Raw genomic sequence first — 20,477 nt, 5'->3', positions numbered from 1 at the left:
TCCTCTGCAGATACATCACCTCTGGCCTCCAAAGGGTCAAGAATGTGATACAAAGTCAGAACTGCCATTTCTGGACTGCGTTGTTTTGAGCATGGAGCTTAATTTCTCCAGGCAACTCTGTAAGATAGGGGAAATATCCTGGAAGGCCGCAAATGAGAACTTGGCAGTCTGATAATGCGAAGAAAGCCCCAGTCTTGTCCCCCACACAGTGGACAGCATTGATCTTAGTAGGCGGTTTTATACCTGCCTGCCCCCAGCTGATCAGATAGCAATAGGATGATTTCTTAAATGCTTCAGAGTGCAGTAGTTTTGCCAGATGCAGCGGTGTATGCCTGTAACCCCAGCAGCTGGTGGGGGTGGGCACTGAGGCCGGGGGATTGCAAGTTCAAGACCAGCCTTAGCAATTTAGCAAGGCCCTTAGCAACTTAGTGAGACCCTGTCTCAAAATAAAAAAGTACTAGGGATATAGTTAAGTGGTAAAGTGCCCCTGGATTCAATCCCCAGTACCACACACACACACACACACACACACACACACATTAAAAATTAAAAAAAAAAAAACCAAAAAACAGTAGTTTTAACCAACAAGAAGTTTCCAGTTTAATAACTTGGTTGTCATTGTTAATCTTTAGCCAAAGTTAAAGGTCTTTGTTACTAATTCCCTGAGAAAGCACATTCCCTGCTAACCTGTTTTGTGATTTTGGAAAGTTAGTTTTATCCCTGTAGTTAAGTGTTTCCTTGGCCGGTAGCTAAAAGCTTGCAGTGCAGTTAATCTAGGAGAGTATTTTTTCCTAGCCCTTTCTGTTCATGTCTGGGAAGCTGGGGCAGCAAACTGCACTTTTCGCAGCCGTGGTATCCTGGGGCAAGGCCGCCGCCAGGGTGGACCAGAGCTGCTCCAGGAGGCTCCTTGCTGGTAGCTGACTGTCCTGGAGCCTTCCCTCTGCTAGGGATCACAAAGCCCTCTTGCATACCCCAGCTTCTTAGTCCACTGCTGTGAGCCCTTTCCCATCTTTATTCTGTCAGTGAGAAACCTGAAGCCCAGGGGTGTAAAGCAGCTCACCCAGAGAAGGCGGGAGACATCAGAACGCAAGTCTGAACTGTTCCAGTTCCCAATCCGTAGGTTATCAGGGTAGATTCTCTGGAGGGGTCCCCTGGCAGAGAGCTCCCTGGGACAGGAACCAGCCAGAGGAGTGGGCTCAGCGTGCAGTGCGAGCAGTCTTGGGTCATGGAGTCAGAAGTGCCAGGGACCCAGTGGGACCACAGCCTTCTGTGGGGGCACCCTGTGTCTTCTGCTAAGCCTGTGTGACTTGGCGGGGCAGGCCGGCTTCCTCAAGTCCCGTGGTTTTCACGTTTATGTTCTTTCCAACATCATGGCGCCCGGACTTACCTGGTCTCGGGCTGTTCGTGGCACGCTGCTTGAGGATTGGGTTCACTTCACTCTGCTGACTCAGATCCCTAAGAGGGTGCTCTCCCAGGTCACCGGCGCTTCCCCAGGCAGCAGGGTTCCCCAGCCAGCTGCCCTCCTGTCGGGGCGATGGTGAGGTGTGGGTGCGAGAGTCCAGGGACGCTCTGGAGTAGGTGGCTGGTAATGGTGAAGGTCACTAGCAGGCCGTGTCCTCAGCTGGGGATGAAGAGCAGATCCCTGAGCCATTGGTTAAAGTAGGTGGGGCTCCGAGTAGTTGGGAGCTGATGTGAACTCGGGTTGTCGTCTCTACAAGCACAGGCTTGTGACCCCCACCCAGGTCGCCCTCTAGCACCCTCCCGCCCCTCCACGGGGCGTCCAGGTGACATGACTGGAGGCCAGCTTTGGGGCAGTGTGGCTTGGCATTCAAGCCAGGCTAGTCCCCGGGTGGCTCTGTGGCACGTCTGGGTGATCCTAACTGGGGCGGTGTTCTCCTGCGGGGAGCGTTCTCATGGCGGAAGGCGCCCTGCACGGGACCCAGGCTGGTCCTCCGCCTGCACCCTGTGTGATCCGACAGTGTGCGGCCAGAGGCGGCCAGCGCCCCCCAGGACGGATGCAGCTGCACCAGCGCCTTCAGGAAGGTGGACCTAGCCAGGCTCTCTAGTGGCCCCTGGCATGGACACAGCGTGACCGCGGAATCTTCCTCCTGCCGCGCCTTTGGGCCTTCCTGTGACTGAAGCTAGTGCAGATTTCAAAGCAGGTTTAGCCCGTTGATCTCATGGGCGTCTCTGAGAGCTCTGCAGTCCATTTTGCCTGGGTTAGCAGCCGAGTAACTCCGCGAAGGGCTTCCTCGGGGGTGGGAGAGGCTCTGCTTCACAGGCTGCTCGCTCTCTTGACTTAGCGACCTCTGCGTCTCGAGGTCTTTCCAAGTGCAGGACCAGACCAGTGATGTCACTCCCCTGTGAAGAGTTGACTCTTTCGACAAATGTAACACACACAGTCATCTGTTGGCTTATCTTAACACACATAATGCTGCAGTTATTCACGGTCCCAAATAGCCAACGTCCTTGGCTCATTGCGAGTGTCAGAGTGAGCCATCAGGAGCTGCTGACGGGGATTAGTGGGCAAGTCACTTAAATCTCTTTGCTTCAAGTGGCATCAGCCAACCACAGAAATTTTCTAATCCCGTTTTTTTCTCACACAAATATTTTAATACCTTTAAAATCCCATTTTTTCTTTAAAATCATTTGTGAAGGAGACTCTGAGGTCAGATTTCACGCCTCGCTTGGCCGCACGTCTGGAAGAGATGCGCCCTGTTGTCTCCTGACGCCATTCCCCTCCCCGTCTGCCTCCAGCTGGGCCTGGACGGCTTCCACGGCTTCTCCACACTCCACAGCCGCTGCCCTTTCCGACCATGGAAAATGGATGTGTGGAGCAGCAGCAGTCTGCCAGCTTGAGGTTCTGTGGCCGGGGTCTGCCGTTCTTTCATCAGCTGGCCTCTGGCGGGCAGCCGCGTCCTTGGCTCTCCTGAGCGGGACCCTGGAAGTGGCGCTGCATGCCTTTGGTGGCCTCCTTCGCGGGCTCTCCGAGTGTCTGGAGGCTGAAATGGTCACAGCCTCAGGTAGTCGTGACAGAGTGAACACCCTCCCCGCCGTGGCACCTGGTACAGAGCTGCTGGGCTCACGTGCACTGTGTTCTTGAACATTCTTTGGCATCGTGTGCCAAAGAACGAGACATGGTATTTTTGAGACATGGTATTTTTAAGACATGGTATTTTTCTCTTTTTTTTTTTAATATATATTTTTTTGTTATAGAGGGACACAAATACCTTTATTTTGTTTTTTTATTCGTATGTGGTGCTGAGGCTCAGACCCCGGGCCTCCCACATGCTAGGCGAGTGCTCTCCCTCCGAGCCCCACCCGGCCCCGCGGTGTGGTGGTTTCCATCATCCTGGCCACATCTGCAGGTGGCAGAGACGTACCTTGTTCTCTGAAGCCTTTTCTGACCCTCGGTGGCTTGGTGACAGGGCCACTCCTTTGCTGTTGTCTTGGGCAGAGGGATCACCTTTGCCCCTCTGCCAGGGTGTTGCCTCTCCCTGACCCTCAAGTCCCCTGCCGTTGGCCCAGCGTACTAATTCTAGGGAGAAGCCCACCTGCTCTGATGGTTCGTTAGGGTGCTAACTCTCTCCATCTTAGAACCCAGAGCCCCGGGTGGCCTGTGGACTCCCTCCCACGGTAGGTAGGTAGTTCCGGGCGTCAGCTAACAGGCAGCACGTGAACTGGCCTGTAGTTCAACTTGTAAAAGCTCCGTCTGCCTAAGAAGAGCCACAGGAACTAGCTGGGAGGCGTGGTCCCTTGCTGTGTTCCCAGAAGAGAGGAGAGCACGTGTCCTGGACGACAGAGGCCCCGCTCAGCCTGCAGCCTGCCCGCCTGCTCCTCCGCTCCTTCCTATGAGAGCCCTGCACCCCCTGCCTCCCGACGGGCCTTTGAGGAGACCCCTCCATCTCATTCAGAGCCTCCCCTGTGCCAGACCTGGTTCCTTACTACCAGCTTTCTGTTTCCACACGCCGGCGGTCCAGCGGCAGAGAGCAGCCTGGTAGTTCCCGCCGTCCGCTGTGCCCGTGAGGGTGTGCCACCCGAAGGCTCGCTCTATTCCTAGTCAAGATGTAGCTGCTGTGGACCCTCAGCTTGTGTTGCCATGAATATGTCAGAACCCCCAAGCCGGCACTTAATGCACTTCTCTACGAAGGCATTTGATCTCCTGGGTCAGCCTCCGTGCCCAGACCCACCAGCAGCCAGCGGGTGCCTAGGATGCTGCCTCCTGACCAGATGGGCAGGAGGAGGTGGGTATGTTCCACCACCTCGGGGCAGCCAGTGCCGCTCCCTGTCCCCCATCAGCATCTGACGCAAAGTGGAGCTGCCGGGGCCCTGCCAAGGGAGACCCCAGACTCACTTTGGGGCCCTCTCCTCTGCTCTGCTTTGTGCCTGGTCCTAAGCCTGACAGCCCTCCCTGCCCTGCTGTGCCTGCTGACTCACGTGAAATAGGGCAAGTTAAAAAGGCAGGCGTACTGGTGATGAAGACGATTCATTTGGCACGGAGAAAGGGAAAGCTGTTCGTGTGCTCATGGGCGTAGCTGTGAGTGGAAAAGGCCTGTGTAATTGGAGCGAGAGGTCGTAGTCAATTGAGACTTTATCTGGTTTGAGAGCAGCTGTTTCTGTAGGAACAGTAGCCTGGCGTTTCTGATTGTTCTGCAGGTTTTAAGTTCCAAGGCTGGGAATGCAGTAGTCGAGTCTAGCTGGTATGTCTCGTGCCAGTATGGTGCCACTGGAATCCCGTTTTGTTTGTTTGCGTTGCTGGGATTGAACCCAGGCTGCTGTGCCCCTGAGCTGTGTTCCCAGACAGGGTCTGGCGGAGTTGCCAGGCTGGCCTTGAACTTGGGATCTCCTGCTTCAGACCCCAGGGATTGTACCACACCTGGCTTGGAATCCTTTCAAGTCGGCGAAAGGGTGCTGTATTTGTCTCCTAGTGCTGTTTTTACAAATGACCACAAATTCATGACAAAATTGCCTCTTACTGCCCTGGAGCCAGCTGTCCAGACTGGGCAGGCCTGCTTACGCCCTCAGGAGAGTCCCTTTCTGCCTTCTCTGGCTCCAGGGGCCACCCGCACTGCTTGGCCCGTGACCTGGTGGGGCGCCAGCCCCCTTGTCCGCCCTCTGCCTATGTGGCTCTGCGATGGCACTGGTCCTGCCCGAGCACTCAGGGTGATCTCTTCACCTCAAGGTCCTCGCCTGACCACAACCCAAGTCCCTCGAGGTGTGCGGTGGCATTTTCTCAGTTCCCAGGCATTATTCTGCCCATCACAAGTGCAAGGTCATCGACAGGACTTTCCAGCGTCTGCACTAAGGTGGGTTAACCAGGAGTCTGAAGGCAGCGATCGCGCAGGCCCTCTGCTCCTCCCTTGCTGGGCGCTTCAACTCCTGCTTCCCTCTTCTACACAGTGTGTGCACTGAGACTTTCAGTTGGAAAGAAGATCACGTGCTTGATTTTCTGGGAAACTAGGGATCAGCTGCCCCTGGCGGGCATCACAGCTGGCTCAAGGCTGGGTGAGGGCCCAGGTGGGGCACCAGGACGTGGGACGCTCACAGCTTTGCAGACCCCATCAGCCGGAGGCCCACGCCCAGCCTGTGCCAGGGCTCCAGGGTCAGAATCGCTGCCAGGAGGGGTACGGCTTGTCTTCGGGAAGCTGTCCGGGTGATTTCTGGTGTGTCCAGAACCGCTGGTCTGTGCCAGAGGCTTTGCAGGAAGGCCCAGTTCCTGTCAGGCCCGGGCAGGGACTCGGATGACGCCAGGGTCTCTCCACGATTGCTGCCCCCGCTGCTTAGAATCCTAAGGCAGGGCAGCTGTCTTCAGAGTGTCCTGTCTGCCAGACTGACCCCGGGAGGTGTGGCCCCGCCTCACTACCCAAAACCAAGGTGACAGTTGCCAGGACACCAGGCTACCGAGCGCTCGCCTCTCCTGCCTTGCAGAACGCACCCTCCTGACCTCCCACCCAGCCCGCCCCAGCCTCCTTTGCTCAGACTGCCTTCCTGACCTTCCCGTCCAGCCCTTGGGTCCCTTGGCTCTCTGCCTTTGCTGCCCGCTCCCGCTGACCACTTCCACATCTCCGCTCAGTATTCCCCTGCCTTGGGTGCCCTTCGGCATCTCACCTTTGACACGTCCGTGTCGGAGCTTCCCATTTTCCCTCTAAGGCTCACCATCCTCCAGTCGTTCCACCGGAATCCTCGGAAGTCCTGCTGCCACAGCCCACCCTGGAGCTGTCGGGAAGGCCTGTTGGCTCCGTGGACAGGGCGCCCAGCAGCCAGCACTGCCCGGGACTTCCCTGCTGCACTCCAGCCCGCGCTGCCTGCCTTGGCTCCCCTGGTGGCTGTCACCTCCCCTGTTCCCTTTCTGACTTCCCCACTGTCCCCATGGGACACCAGAGATGCCCTAAATTCTAAGTCAGATGACCTCATTCCTCTGATCAGAAGGCAAAGGCGGTCAGCAGCTACAGGACCCCGCAGTCTGACCCAGCCCAGATCCCTCCTGTGGAGCCTCTCCCCCTCCCCCTCCCTCCCCCTCCCCCTCCCTCCCCCTCCAACTTCCTCCCCCTCCCTCTGTCCCCCTCCCTCTCTCCCCCTCCCTCTCTCCCCCTCCCTCTTCCTCTCCCTCTCCCCTCCCTCTCCCTCTCCCTCTCCCCCTCTCCCTCTCTCCCTCTCTCCCTCTCTCCCCCTCTCCCCCCTCCCCCTCTCCCTCTCCCTCTCTCCTCTCTCCCTCCTCCCTCTCTCCTCTCTCCCTCTCCCTCTCCCTCTCTCCCTTTCTCTCCCTCTCGTCACTTTCCTCTTCTTCACCTCCCCCAGGGTAAGCCTTCTTGCTGTTCTTTGAAGACTCGGGACATGTGCCTGCCTCAGGGCCTTTGCACGGTCCCTTCCCCCTTCCTGGAAGGCTCTTCACCCAGATTCCCACAGGACCTAACCCCTCATGGCTCTCTGGTCTTGCTGCAGCGTTGGCTTCCCACCGAGGCCTGCTCAGGCCGCCTGTTGGACATGCAATCTGCCGTACTCATGATCCTTCATGTCCACTCTGGTTCTGCCCAAACCATGTCACCTTCCAGTGGGACGAGCGGTCTGCTTCTGTCTGTGCCTCTCGTTACCTTTCCCCAGTGGCAACTCCGGGGCAGGAAGTGTCTTCCTCATTTACTGACGTAGCTGAAGAATCCCTCACGGAGTCCTTGTGCCATCAGTGATCCCAGAGATGACAGGGCTCGGTAGACCTTTAGAAAAACAAGGCACAAGACTTCCTGCAAAGAATTTCTTCTGTTCTTTATTTAAACTACGGTCTACGGAGGGGAGGGAATCATGCCTCCTGGGCCATGAGAAAATGGGAGGGAGCCGTGCTGGTTTCTGGTTTGCTTCAGCCGTGTGATCGGCCTCTATTCAGTGATCCTTCAGGATGGACAACTTTCAGTCTACACGTGACAGTAAGTTCAAAGTGTGGCCTGAAGGGCGAGTCTGAGTCGCCACAGGTCCATCATGAGGTCCAGCTGCTGAAATTAGCTTTGAGAACGCCAGACAAGAGTTTGACCGAGTCGCTGGAAATCTGCCGACTCTAATCATAAAAATCGGGGCTCTGATGGGGTTGGGGATTAGAAAAGGCACGCGGTCCTCCCCACACTAATGATGTCCTCGTCAGGTGGACGCCAGGGCTAACTTAGGAAGCCGAGAGGAGGACCCGAGGGTCACGAGGCCCTCCAGACATTCCTGGACGTCCCCGGTCCTAGGGTCGTCTTCTGCTAAGGAGCGTTCTTCTCGATTTCCCCAGCAGTAGAGACCGCTTTGCAGAGAGCCCTGTGAGAAGACACGGGGGTGGAGGGCAGTGACCTGCTCCCCTGAGTCCGTGTGTCCCTGGGTTTCTGCTCACCACCTGGCCTGCCCAGACCAGCAGGAGAAAGCCGCGGGCCACAGACCCTTCTCGCTGGCTGGCCGCAGCGGAGAGCGGCGTGCTGGAGCCTGTGCCCTTGCCAGGTTTGTGTGGAGTTGAGTGAGGCAGTATCTTGAGGGGCTCAGAGAGGGATCACAGTGTGGTCCCACATCCCTGTGTCCTTGGAAACTGTTGAGCGAAGGTGGCCTTGGAATGCTGGGGCCACCAGCCCCGATCCAGAGCTGCTCCTGGGCTGCAGAGCCTGCCCCCTCCATGCCGGGGCGGAGACTCCCACCTCCTCATTGAGATTCCAGGTAGCCAAGTGTGTGATCCCGGGGTCACAGAACGAGGTTTCTCCACCAGAGGACGAAGCAGTGGTCACTCGGCAGAGGGAGCCGTGTGGCACTGCTTAGGTACCTCATGACCTTGGAGGAAGTGTTCCCAACAGCATTTAGTGGCTTTGTCTGGTCTGTCACCAGCCGTCTGGAGAGTGGCAGGCCCGACTTCTCTGTCACCGTCACCGCTGCTGCTGTAAGGCCCGCGCTGCTTCACGCACTCTAGATCCCTCCAGCCGTGGCCCTAACCTACAGGCTCAGTTCTGCCGCGTTTCATGGAGATTTTGACCGAGTGCAGATCACACGGTGGCTGGTGTTTACATCGGCCCTTTTTCCTTCTTCCTGAGATAATGGGGATGGAACCCAGGGCTGCTCTCCCGCTCAGCTGCATCCCCAGCCTTTTTGTTGTCAAGACAGTGTTTCTCTCAGTCGCCCAGGCTGACTTCAAACTTGTGTCCTCCTGCTTCAGCCTCCTGGGTCACCGGGACCACTGACATGTCCCCGTGCCTGGCGTGCACCTGACGTCTTAACACACGGAAGGGCTTAGGAGGCACTGAAGAAGTAAGTCACGGTGACCCGGAGAGAGAGCTCCACCAGAACAGGCGTTAGACCCGGAAGAGAGATGGGTACAGGAAAGCCGTGGTTCCCAGCCCTCGTAGAGGTTAGGTCCTTTGACTCTTAACGTCAGGCAGCAAGGTCAAGTTCAAGAAAATCGTCAGTTGGGTGAAGAAATTCTCAGACAAGGATGCAGTGTTCTATATGATGGTGGAAAACAGACAACGTGAACATTATTTTATACCTCAGATGATGATTCAGTGGCGTAGAAGATGTCATGGCATAAATGATATTAAAGTAGGGTATTACATTTAATTTTTTTTCAAACCACATGACTACGTATCTAGATGACGTCTGCAGGGAAACAAATGGGAACATCTGTGGTGCTTACTTCCCAGGGACTCAGTCATGGGAGACTTTATTTTCTAAAACAAGCTTGTACTTCTCAGAACAGTAAGCATGTACTACAGCACCACAGTGCAGTTCTAAAGTTAGCGTATGTTACCCAGAGAAAGGGTCAATTACCGTGGGGAAGAGTAAAGCTCACGAGGCTCTGTGTATAAACACCGTTTTGCTATAAAAGGAGAGATGTTCATGGGCATCTGGGGCTGAGGCGGGTGCTCTCCTCACCGTGCCCAGGTGTGTGGGCTCCTCTTAGCGGCTGGTGTGCTGATCAGGCGAGAACCTGCCTCCTGGCTGGACCCCCTGAGGTCCTACGCCCTCTGCATCCGGAGTCACATGTGGGGGAATGGCACCCGTTGGGGCAGAAGGCAGGCGGAGCCGGGCGTGGGGCGTTTCCCTCAGGAGAAGGGCTTCCCACTCGGACCTTGTTGCTGTGGATGTCACGTGAGACCCTTTGGTATTTCTGTTTTCCCTGAAGTAGTTCAGGTTTCCCATCAAGTTAGGAATACGTAGTGCCGTGTACCTATAGAGAGAAGTGTGTGGAGAATGGTTGGCGTTTGGTTAAGATGCCTCAGGACCATGGGCAGTGACGACTCTGGTTGAGGTGGCCTGTCTGCCGCTTGTGCCAGAATGATGTTCGTGAGCAGAAAGATCTAGGACACCGTGAAGACCGAGCTGCTGGTCTGGAGTCTGTGCAGTGGCGGTGGGCCTCACTGGTCTGTCTTCTGCCTCTAGCTCGGGACGATGTCTGGGGAATTGCCACTGAACATCAACATCCGGGAACCTCGATGGGATCAGAGCACTTTTGTCGGACGAGCCAATCACTTCTTCACCGTGACGGATCCCAGGAACATTCTGTTAACAAATGAACAACTGGAGAATGCAAAGAAAATAGTACATGACTACAGGTAACGTCAGCGACTATGTTTTATTGGCCTAATGTTTAAACTGATTGTCATATTGGTGGTTTTTAAACCTTCACTTAGTGATCTTGCAACATTGTTTTTTTTTGCAATGAAATCTTTACCAAAAAAAAGTGGGAGGTCTGTTGCTCAGCCTTAGCTCATTGGCCCCCTGAGCTCTTCGCCAGGACTCAGCAGCTATAGTGAGACCCTATGCCCTGGTATCAGTGTGTGAGCCCCCACCCACCCAGCCTCTGTCACTGTCACCCCTGGGACCATAACCACCCCATGCTTTCTTCCATTTCTGGACAGAAACAGCATCATGCAAAAAACATGTTACCAAGAATTAGGGTCAGGGTGGTTGCTTCTGAAATACAGCCCAGCAAATAGGAGTTTGTAGGGAGGTGTCAGGGAGCACAGAGCAGGGTTCAGGGTGGACTTGGGATGTGCTCCAGGTGTGAGGTGAGAGTAGCACCTGGGTGGACACAGTCCATCCTCAGGACACCCATTCTGAGCCACTGATCCAGCCAGCCACAGGCCGAAGGTATTAAAAACAACAGGCAGAATCCTGTGTCCGTACGAGCACATGCAGACCTGCGCTCTGTCCATGTTCCCTGCACACTGCAGTGTAACAGCTGCTCACGAGGCACATGTATCACGTTAGGATCGCAGGTGTTAGGGAACCTGAAGCACCTGGGGGGGTGTGGCTGCAAGTGAACACAGTCCCCTTACATCAGGGGCTCAAGATCACAGAGCCGACATCAGTAGGGGGTCTTGGAACCAGTCCCCATGGGTTCCCAGGGATGATCTGCTCTCATGCAGCAGTTGGCAGTTTTTCCCAGAAGACTAGATGACGAAGAGTTCAGGCTTTGTGGACCGAGTGGGTCTCCGCTCTGCTCTGACTCTGGAGTGTCCCCACAGGCTCATGTGTTCCAGGCTTGGTCCCCAGCTGGCGCCTCTGCTCAGGAGGTGCTAGGATAGGAAGCTGGGTGCCCCTGAAGAGGGCTTTGGGCCCCACCCACTTCCTCTCTGTTTCCCAGCTGCCCTGAGGTAAGCAGCCTCCTACCATGATGGCCTCTGTCACCACAGGCCCAAAGCAAGGGGACCAAGTGACCATGAACCAAAACCTCTGAAACCTTGAGCCAAAATATGTCTTTCCTCAATTAAGTTGCTTCTTTCAGGTATTTTGTCACAGTGACAGAAAGTTAACACATTGTTGCATATTATTAATTTTTTTTTATTACTTACTCCTTTCTTTTCTCTTCCTTCCTTCCTTCCTTCCTTCCTTTCCTTTCTTTCCTTTCTTTCCTTTCTTTCCTTTCTTTTCGGAACTGGGGATGGAACCCAGGGCTTTGTGAGGTGAACACGTTGCCCCTGAGCTAATCTTAGCACCCCCCCCCCCCTTTTTTTTAAAACAATTCTCTTTAAACATATGAAAGTCTCCTGGTCCAGCAGGGCACACTGGCCGGGGGAGTGGTGCCGCCCCTGCTCTAGGAAAAGGCACCAGCGGCTGGGGACTGGGCCGTGGGAAGCCCTGCACCCAAATGTCCTAAGTCACCGCCGAGGCAGGCGGTCGGCCTCAGGCTGGGGGTCGGACGTGGCCAACAGGGCCGCAGAACAGCCGGCCCTGTGAACAAGGAGGTAAGGGTGACCTCGCAGAGGCGCGTTTCAGAGTCGGGGAACAGTCTCTGTTGTCGGAGAACCCGGAGCGGGAGCCGTAAGGAAAGATGGAGATGCCAAGACCCGTGTGGGCGGAAGAGAAGGCGTCCGGAGGATTGCCAGGACCCGAGCGCGCCAGGGACGGTGTAGCGGCAGGAGCGGCGCTGTGGACGGTGGACCGCAGGCGGGAGTGACCGGGCCCTCCCCGGCCTGCGGCGCGGGGGAGAGGGTCTCAGGCCGCAGCCGGCTCAGTCTGCCGGCTTCCTGCCACCCCTGAAAGGCGAGCCCACCCCGCTCGCAGGCCAGGCTGGGCCGTGGCTGCCCTGCCGGCGGAGCGGGAAGGGGAGTGGGGAGGAGATCGCAGAGGGGAGTAAGGACAGGAGGGGCGGCGGCCGCGACGCGCTGCGGAAGGAACCCCGGGTCCTCGAAAGGACAGGTCTGGGATCCCGGAGGCCTGCGGACCCCGCGTGGCGGTGCTTACGGCACCTGTAGCAAACCCGAGGTGCTGCGGGCGTCCGCGAAGCGGGGGAGGACGGGCCTTAGAGAGCAGCGTGGCCGCGGCTCCTCCGTGCGGGCGCCAGGTCCACAGCAGGCTTGGTCCCAGAGGAGACCGAAGCGCAGGCGCGCCAGAGACGGAAGGCAAGGCGAGTGAGAGGAGAGACGTTCTGCAGGAGGTCGGATGCCACGCGATCCAGGAGGTCAGCAAAAGGCGGCATTGACGAGTGTGCACGTGGAACTCTCCTTACAAGGGTAGAATGACCAGGCGAGACCGGCGAGAAGTTCCCGGGAAACCTGGAGGAACCGCCTGAGTGCGCTGCGCCGAGGCTTCCGTCCCGCGTCCCGCATCAGCCGACAGCGAAGGGCTGAGCCCTCAGCCTGGAAACCCAACCTCAGCAGAGCGGCGCCTGCGGCCGGTTCCGCAACGCCCTTCCCGCTGCCCGCCACAGCTCAGCAGTGGGAAAGGCAGACGCGGCGTCCTCCTGCGCCTCAGGTGGAGGAGCAAAGGCACAAACTGCAGCTCCTCCAGAGCCAGGCCAGGAACCTCGGGGGCGCGCCACAGCGTCCCTGCAGTGCACAGCCATGCACACAGGCTTGCAAAGACGATGGAGGGGACTTAGTTGTCCTAGTCAGAAATCAACTAATAGGGTCCAAAAAGTAAGTGGGAGAATCAGTTCCTCGAGGAGTAAGAGAAGGCTGAGCCTCTGGCAAGTCTAATCAACATAAAGCAGCCAAAGAGAACTCCAAGTATACAAGAGAAAAAGAAAGTTACCCAAGGAAGAAATGGAGATATTAAAATATAGCCTACTGCAGGGTGCAGAGGCGCATGCCTGTAACTTGCAACTTGGGAGGCTGAGACAGGAGGATCACAAGTTCAAAGCCAGCCTCTGCAACTTAGTGAGGCCGTAAGCAACCTAGCAAGACTTTGTTTCAAAATAAAATATCAGAGGACCTGAGGATGGCTCAGTGGTTAAGCACCCTCAGTTCAATCTCTGGCACCAAAATAAATAAAACCTATTATGGAGCTTTTTTGCTAAAAAGTTTGAAAATCATAGTGCAGTATCTAACTTTCTAAGAGTGTATAAACAACCAGAATTCTTTCAATCCAGAAGAAGGCAGGGAAAGAGGGGGAAAGGATAAGCAGGAGATGAGACAAAATAAATAGAAAAATAAAAAGCACAACCATCAAAAGTCTTTCTCAGAAATCTCCAAGGCTGCTGGGCTTTGCAGGTGAAAACGTTTTAACAGGAAGAATAGCAGTTAATAGCCCTCAAATTATGTCAGGAAACAGGGGGGCAAGCTCGTCCTCTGCCATGGGATGAAGCTGCAGGTCCCTGACACACGGGGGTCACAAGCCGCAGTTCTGGATGGCATCCCTCAGACAGCCCGGGTGACAGCTGGCCACAGCTCCCAGACCAGTGCCCACGCTGCCCATGAGCAATGCTGGCCCCACATCTGCAGTCCCCGTCAGGGACCACAGAGCAGAAAGCCAGGTGCAGCAGGCCCGTGACGCTGACAGAGCCCGCCAGCAGGCTTCTGTGGTAAGACTCAAGCCAGGGGCAGGGGAGGCGAGCAACGTCCCTGGTGGTGAATGAGAGCAGGGGAGGCGAGCAACGTCCCTGGTGGTGAATGAGAGCAGCCCCCAGGCTGGGAGCAGGCAGGTGTCCAGCCCCAGGGCTCAGCACTGTGCCACCAGCCAGGGCCACAGAGAGGACTAGAAGAGCAGCAGCAGAATCAGACAGCAGAGAGCCATCCATGTGGAGAGAATCCACAGGAAATACAAGCATGTGAACACTAGAAGTGAGCGTGTCAAGGTCACACGGCAAGATGGGTGTTCAGAATCAATTTCATTCTGTCCAGCGGCAGTTAACAGTGTGAACTGGAAATAATCAAAATGATGTCACTTTCCAAAACAACAAGAATATAAAATGCTCAAGATGGCTTTAACAACACATGTAAAATGTAAAATACATACCAAAACATACCACACCAGAATTACAGAGAGGGATCTGTTGGTTGGTTGGTTGTTTACTTGGAAAGAGAATACTGTGTTCATGGTTCAGAAGACCCCAAAAATGTCATTTCTTCCCAAATTGGTGTTGATTCAGTGTAGCAGCAGAATTCCAGCAGGGTTTTTATAGAAATTGACAAGCTAATTTTAAATTTTTACATGGAAATCAGGGGACCTAGATTATTAAATGCACTTTTGAGAAAGAGCAAAGTCGAAGAACTTGCACTACCTGATCTCAAGACCTGATGCACCAGTAGTGAAGACAAGCTAGCCCTGGTAAAAAGGCAGACGTGTAGACTATCATGCAGCTTTCTGTTACTATAACAAAATACCTGAGATAATCAACTTAGAAGGAGAAAGGGTTTAATTTGGCCCATGGTTCTGGAGGTTCCAGTGGACAATGACCTAAACGTCCAAGCTGACATTGTAAAATGTCTAGAAAGAAACAGGAGAAATTCTTTGTGACTTTGGGAAACGCCAAGATTTTTGGGGGGGAGGGGGATCATGATCCTGGAAAACAGTAAAAGGAACATAACCATTGATAAATTGAACTTCCTCATACGTCAAAGACTTTCCACTGCAGATGACTCTGTTTAGAAAGCAAAAATGCACTCCGCAGACCAGAAGAAAGTATTTGCAAAACTTATCTCACAAAGGGTTTGTATCCAGAAAATAAAATTTAAAAAAAAAAAAAAAACCTCTTTGAACATAATAATAAGACAACGCAATTTTTAAGGATGGGCGACAGATTTGAGCAGACTAGCAACACTTCACCAAAGAAACGCCAGGAGTAGCAAGCGGTCCTGGGGAAGACGTTCAGGGCTGGGAGTGGCCAGAGAAACGCAGATGCAAGCGTGAGTCACAGGCGCAGGCCCCCGCAGGACTCCTTGTCAGTGTCTCAAAACAAAGCCCCATCCCCATGGCACCCAAAGAAGGTACTGCAGGCCGCAGCTAGGGATGCTGTAGAGCGCCTCTCTAAAGTAGGCTGTGGGTGTAGCCCCGGGGCGGGGCGCTCGCCCAGCATGCACGAGAGCACCACCCAAGAGGAGGCGGCAAAGGGCACGCAGCCCACGCCCACCGCTGCACCACCGCAGGGAGCGAGCCGCCAGAGAACTTCCCAAAGTGGCTTTGCAGAACGTGGCGCGGGAGGAGAAGAGGGGAAGGAAGGTGGCTTCTGTAGTTGGATTTGGAGAAGTTCACATTCCGTCCCCGAGGGTGTCACATCCCATAACTTCTTAAAGTTTCCAGAAAGTCGAGGAGTGAAGAAGCTGTTTGATTTCTTTTCCCAAACTCGAGCACAGGTCTTCCTGCCTTCCTCGTAACACCCACTCACGACCCGGAGGGCGCCCAGAGGTGCTCGCCCTGGAGCTGGGGAGCAGGCCCTGCGCCCGCATCCTTCTTAGTCTAGAAGCAGTGCTGGGCCTGCCGGCTCTCCAGCCGACGGGGACTGTCAGGGTATGCCATGGCGTGACACCTATAAAATGTACAAGAAATTCGTAAGGTTTTTCTGGAAGAATAAATAAGGAGTGTAATTAAGGCATTTAAAAAAAAAAAAAAAGAACAACGGAGTGAGTTACAGAGCTGGACCTTCTGGGAAACAGGCGCACGAAGACCCCCCTCAACCCTGACTCTTGTGATCCAGTCAGGAAGATTTCAGATGTGTTGCTCAGAATGACAGGCAGTGAATTTACTGAAAGGATGGAAAAGGGGACAGTCTCAGGGAGGAGAGGGACAGTGTGTTTCTCCTGCACTCCAGTTTTATTGGGGATCCCAGAGAACTTTCCAGAGTCTGCTCAGGTCTACTGCTTGACTTTTGACAGCAGGATGACATCAGACTTTCAAGTCCCCACCACCATGACAACTCTAGGTCACTTTGGTCCACGCTGACCAGTTCTAATGGGATTCTTAACTGTAAGTTCTTACAGATGTTATGGTTGCGAGAAATCAGCCTCATCTCCCTGAGTCCTGGGATTCGGTCTATGAAAGGAATCACCAAGGTCTCCCCTTCAGGGTGACTTGGGTTCCTCTTGCCAGTGTTGTTTTGGGCCTGCACGTCTCCTGCAGACAACAGGTGGTTTGTCGAGATGTTAACGCATCCTGTCCAACTTAGGCCAGGCAGGGCTGTGAGTAAATTGCTTCTCGGAAGAGAAAGCATGTGGGGTCAGCACAGGGGGCCCATTTTATAGAATTATTCCCTTAACCTCGTGTTCCCACCACTGACATCTTTTTGTCCCCCATCAGAGTGACAATTGCTTTAGCAAGAATGAAGATGGACTGTTAAGTTTAAGTTGTGGGTGTTGGTGTCAGGGTTTGCAGATAAATGGGAACACAGTGGAAGGTCTAGGAGGCAAGGTGGTCTTCACAAAATCTCAAGCCAGAGCAAGCAGCCACCTGGGAGATGAGGGTTGACAAGGTTCACATTGTCACATCTCCAGACACATTCCAAACGAATGAAAAACACAAACCACAGAAAGGAAACCAGTGTTCCGAAAGTGCCGGAAGCACCAGTGAATGTTTGCAGGACTTTAAGGCAAGAGCCTCACCTGCCCCGCAGCCACATAGGAAAGAGAATCATCCAGGATGGCAGAAAACACACTAGCAAGTAGAATTCAGGTTCGTGATCCCCAGTGTATACAGCACACTCACAAGTTACTTAAACAGCAATGCTGATGGCCAAGACAGAGCTGTCTGAGGCTTAACATTTTGCATAGCTTCTGAGTATGAAAATTTGCACACCCCTTGCTAGGCAGTCTTGCGTGTGGGGAGACTTACTTGCCAGGGAGCTATCTGTACTTCCTCATCCTTCACAGAGGGGGAAAGTTCTCTTTATCCATTCAGATGCCCACGCCAGGCTGGAGTCATACGTTGTATTAAAATTAGTCAGGATATGCCAAGCGCATTTAAAAGGTGGTGTCTTTGGTTCCTGAGACTGCCACAACTTAACCACCAGCTAAGTGGCTTCAGATACAGAAACTCAGCCTCTGGTTTCTGGAGGCTGGAAGTCTGAAATCCAGATGCCAGCAGGCCCCACACCCTCTGAAGACTAGAGGGGAGACAGGGCCTGGCATCCCCTCAGACCCCGCTGGCTCCAGCGTGCCTTGGGGCCGAGGGCGTGTGCTCCGAGCTCCACCCCCTCCAGTCTTCCAGTGCGTTGGCAAGGCGATCCTATAAGGAGCTCATCACTGGACTGAGCAAGCGCTCTAATCCAGTTGGATTCGTCCTAACCAGTCGCATCCACAGAGACCTCATTTCCAAATAAGGTCACATTCTGTTGTTCCAGGTGGGGAAAATACTGTCCCACTCAGTGGAAGTGACTTAGAAGAATATCTGTAGGCACAGAAACATTCACAAAATATTGTTGGATTTCAAAGGTGGTTTTGAAGCAGCAGGTCTGGTGTACTTCCTTTAAATGAATATTTTCTATATGGGCCCTAGACGTGAGACTAAAGCTGTTCCCCAGCTTTGCTAGGGGCAACGGCTGCATTAAGGCTGGGGTGATTTTAATCGCTCTAATGAATTTGTACATTTTCCGAATTTCTGGCAATGAACAGGTATTTCTTTGACAGAGAGAAGAAATAATAATTGATGTACCTGACATTTCTTTTTCACTCAAAGAGTCTTCCTAATCTAGGTTGCAAATTATAGGTTTAAAATCAATTACTATTCTTGATTGCCATAGCTTTTGTCTAATTGGTTAAAATATTTTAGAGTTTGCAAAGTTCAAACTACAGTTTTTAATGTCATTTAAAACAAAGAATATTTCCAAGTTGAATACTTCTTTGGTATACAAGTTTTAAAAAAAAAAAATTCAAATTACAGATAATTTGAGATGAATAGGTTTGAAGTGTTCGTTTTAAGCACTTATTATCCTTTGTGCATTTTACGTTTTTACTGACAGGGGCTGGGATGTAGCTCGGTGGTGGAGTGTGTTCACACACCCAAGGCCCTGGGTTCAATCCCCAGCATCAACAATGCATAAATATGTAAATAAGCACACAAGTACGTAAGTGCCCACTGAGAAGCAAAGCTGGCCGCTGACCCCCACACGGCGTGCCAGGCAGGCATGCATGCAGGGCGCCCGTGCAGGGCACCTGTGGGGACCTGAAGTGAGCCACCGTGTTGTTTGTGGTCCTGTCCCTAGACAAGGAGTTGTCCCTCCGGGTCTTACAGAGAACGAGCTGTGGAGAGCCAAGTACGTGTACGAGTCTGCCTTCCACCCGGACACCGGAGAAAAGATGGTCCTGATCGGGCGGATGTCGGCCCAGGTGCCCATGAACATGACCATCACCGGCTGCATGATGACCTTCTACAGGTGAGCTGGGCCCCTGCCGACCGGCGCGTTTCAGTTACACGCAGCAGTGGCTTTGCAGTGGCACGGCTGTACACCCTCCTGTCTTCTTTTTTTTTTTTCCAAAGTATGTTTTTATGTGTTTAGTTAAGTTTTTAAAACAATGCTGTTTCCCAAGTATACTAGATAATGGGTATGTCAGTGAGTTTGATTTAATTATTCAAAAGGATATCAAACATCATGTTTTACCCTATGAACATATTCAACAAAAATAACATTTAAAATGATTAAAAATGAAATAGGGGAGCTGGGCACAGTGGTGCACACCTGTAATCCTAGTAGCTCAGGAGGCTGAGGCAGGAGGATGGCAAGATCAAAGTCAGCTTCAGCAACTTAGGCAAGGCCCTGTCTCAGAATTAAAAATTAAAACAATATTGTTGTTTTGGGGAGAAAAAAATGTCATTTCACTTTTAGTTCTATTTTGTGTAAATATTTGACCTCTGCTCCGCAGCAGAACTGTCTGATGCCTTTAAATAAACACTTTAAAGATTCAGTACCTTCTCCCTTGCTAATTAGCATTTTCTTTGTTGTTCAAGGGAGGTGAAAGTTTTCCCTAAAACTTAAACCCAAAATAGTCTAAGAGCAAATCCTCCTTTTAACCTGTTGATGTGCGGGCACATCTACGTAGGGGTATGAGCACAGGCGCAGGTCTCGACCGGGACTGCAGCTGGGAGGTCCAGGACTGCTGAGCCTCAGAGAGGGAGCCTGCCATTTATTATCTGCTCTGCGCCAGCCTCCAGTCTGTCTCCATCATCACGGTGGTCCTCTGAGTCGACAACGGGAAAGCCCATCATGGGTCCCCAGCCTGTGGCCCCGGCGCCTCTGCCCCAGCCTTCTCCTGCAGCCCCCGCCTCCTGGTGGTCGCGTGCACACATTGTTCCGGGACTGGGCTGGGTCCCAGGTGGTGGGTATGAGACGGTTGCTCTGTTTCAGGACCACGCCAGCCGTGCTGTTCTGGCAGTGGATTAACCAGTCCTTCAACGCCGTCGTCAACTACACCAACAGAAGCGGAGATGCCCCTCTCACTGTGAAGTAAGCTGGCCGGTTCAGCCTCCTCCCTCTTCCCCAGTGCCCTTTAGATTGAGTGGTAATACTCTCCTGTTCAGAAGGTGTGTTTGTTCGAATTGTTTATGCCGCAGAAATCTGTGTGGCATCTTTTAGGGTAGAGGTTCTCCTCCCTCTGGGTCAAGACAGCCCCTCCTTCCACCCAGCCGTCTGTCTCTTCTGCTGCTAGTGGCACTTCTCTCCCGCTCCCTGGAGCTCAGGGCCCCTGCACAGCAGAGTCTGGGAAGTCCTCAGGTCTGATCACTCATAAGTGACATGATGTCATCCCCTGAGCATGCATACAACAAAGCCCCCACAATCAAGAAGGAGAAGTCAGCAGTGTGGTCTCTGCAGAGATCACAAGGGCATGGTGGTGTGACCCTACGCCTGCTCTGTCTCTGGAGCCCAATAGAAAGCAGTGAGTTCACAAGTTTGCCTCCTGTTAAAACAAGAGAGATGAACAGAAGACAGGTTGAAAAATATGTCAGTGTAATGTGTGTAACACTTGAAAAAAAATGTTCTTCTTTTGATCATTGAGAATTGCCTTTGAGAGACCACAGTTCCATTCCGCTCTCATCAGATGGAACAAAGAGTATTGAAATCTGCCACCCAGCGGTATTTGTCAGGAGGGAGAGCCAGCGCTTGTCCTCGTTGCCTTTTAGGGTGAGCCTTGTGCCGTGTGTATTTATCCACCGGGGCGCCATTGTTGGCATGCCCTCCTGGTTTCCCTAGCGAGTTAACCTGGAGGAGCCTCCGCCTTGCGTGCGGGCCTCAGATGCTTGGCTGCCCACCTGGGGCTCCCCGCTGTCGCACCCTGAGGCTCAGCGTGGGCCGCCCTCCGGGGTTGTGCCTCTGTGCGTGAAGG

At 53.5% G+C, this 20,477-nt stretch overlaps 1 protein-coding gene across 6 annotated transcripts in view; it reads left to right on the top strand.

The window, feature by feature from the left end:
- The window catches only part of SFXN1 (sideroflexin 1), a 36,498-nt gene that overhangs the window by 2,296 nt on the left and 13,725 nt on the right, over positions 1-20,477 (top strand). For 2 of the 6 annotated variants that reach the window (XM_079143639.1, XM_079143640.1), the window contains exons 2-5: positions 5,183-5,306; positions 9,886-10,058; positions 18,362-18,532; positions 19,502-19,600. In XM_079143639.1, the coding sequence (XP_078999765.1) occupies positions 9,895-10,058; positions 18,362-18,532; positions 19,502-19,600 (434 nt within the window). In that variant the 5' untranslated portion in view covers positions 5,183-5,306; positions 9,886-9,894. Of the gene's footprint in view, positions 1-5,182; positions 5,307-8,606; positions 8,755-9,885; positions 10,059-18,361; positions 18,533-19,501; positions 19,601-20,477 lie in introns of those variants that run through there. The other 4 variants (XM_079143642.1, XM_079143641.1, XM_079143643.1 and 1 more) reach the window with 3 other exon arrangements.

This window comes from Sciurus vulgaris, assembly GCF_902686455.1.
Source record: "Sciurus vulgaris genome assembly, chromosome: 6".
NCBI lineage: Eukaryota > Metazoa > Chordata > Mammalia > Rodentia > Sciuridae > Sciurus > Sciurus vulgaris.
This window is presented reverse-complemented; position numbering and strand designations above follow the sequence as displayed.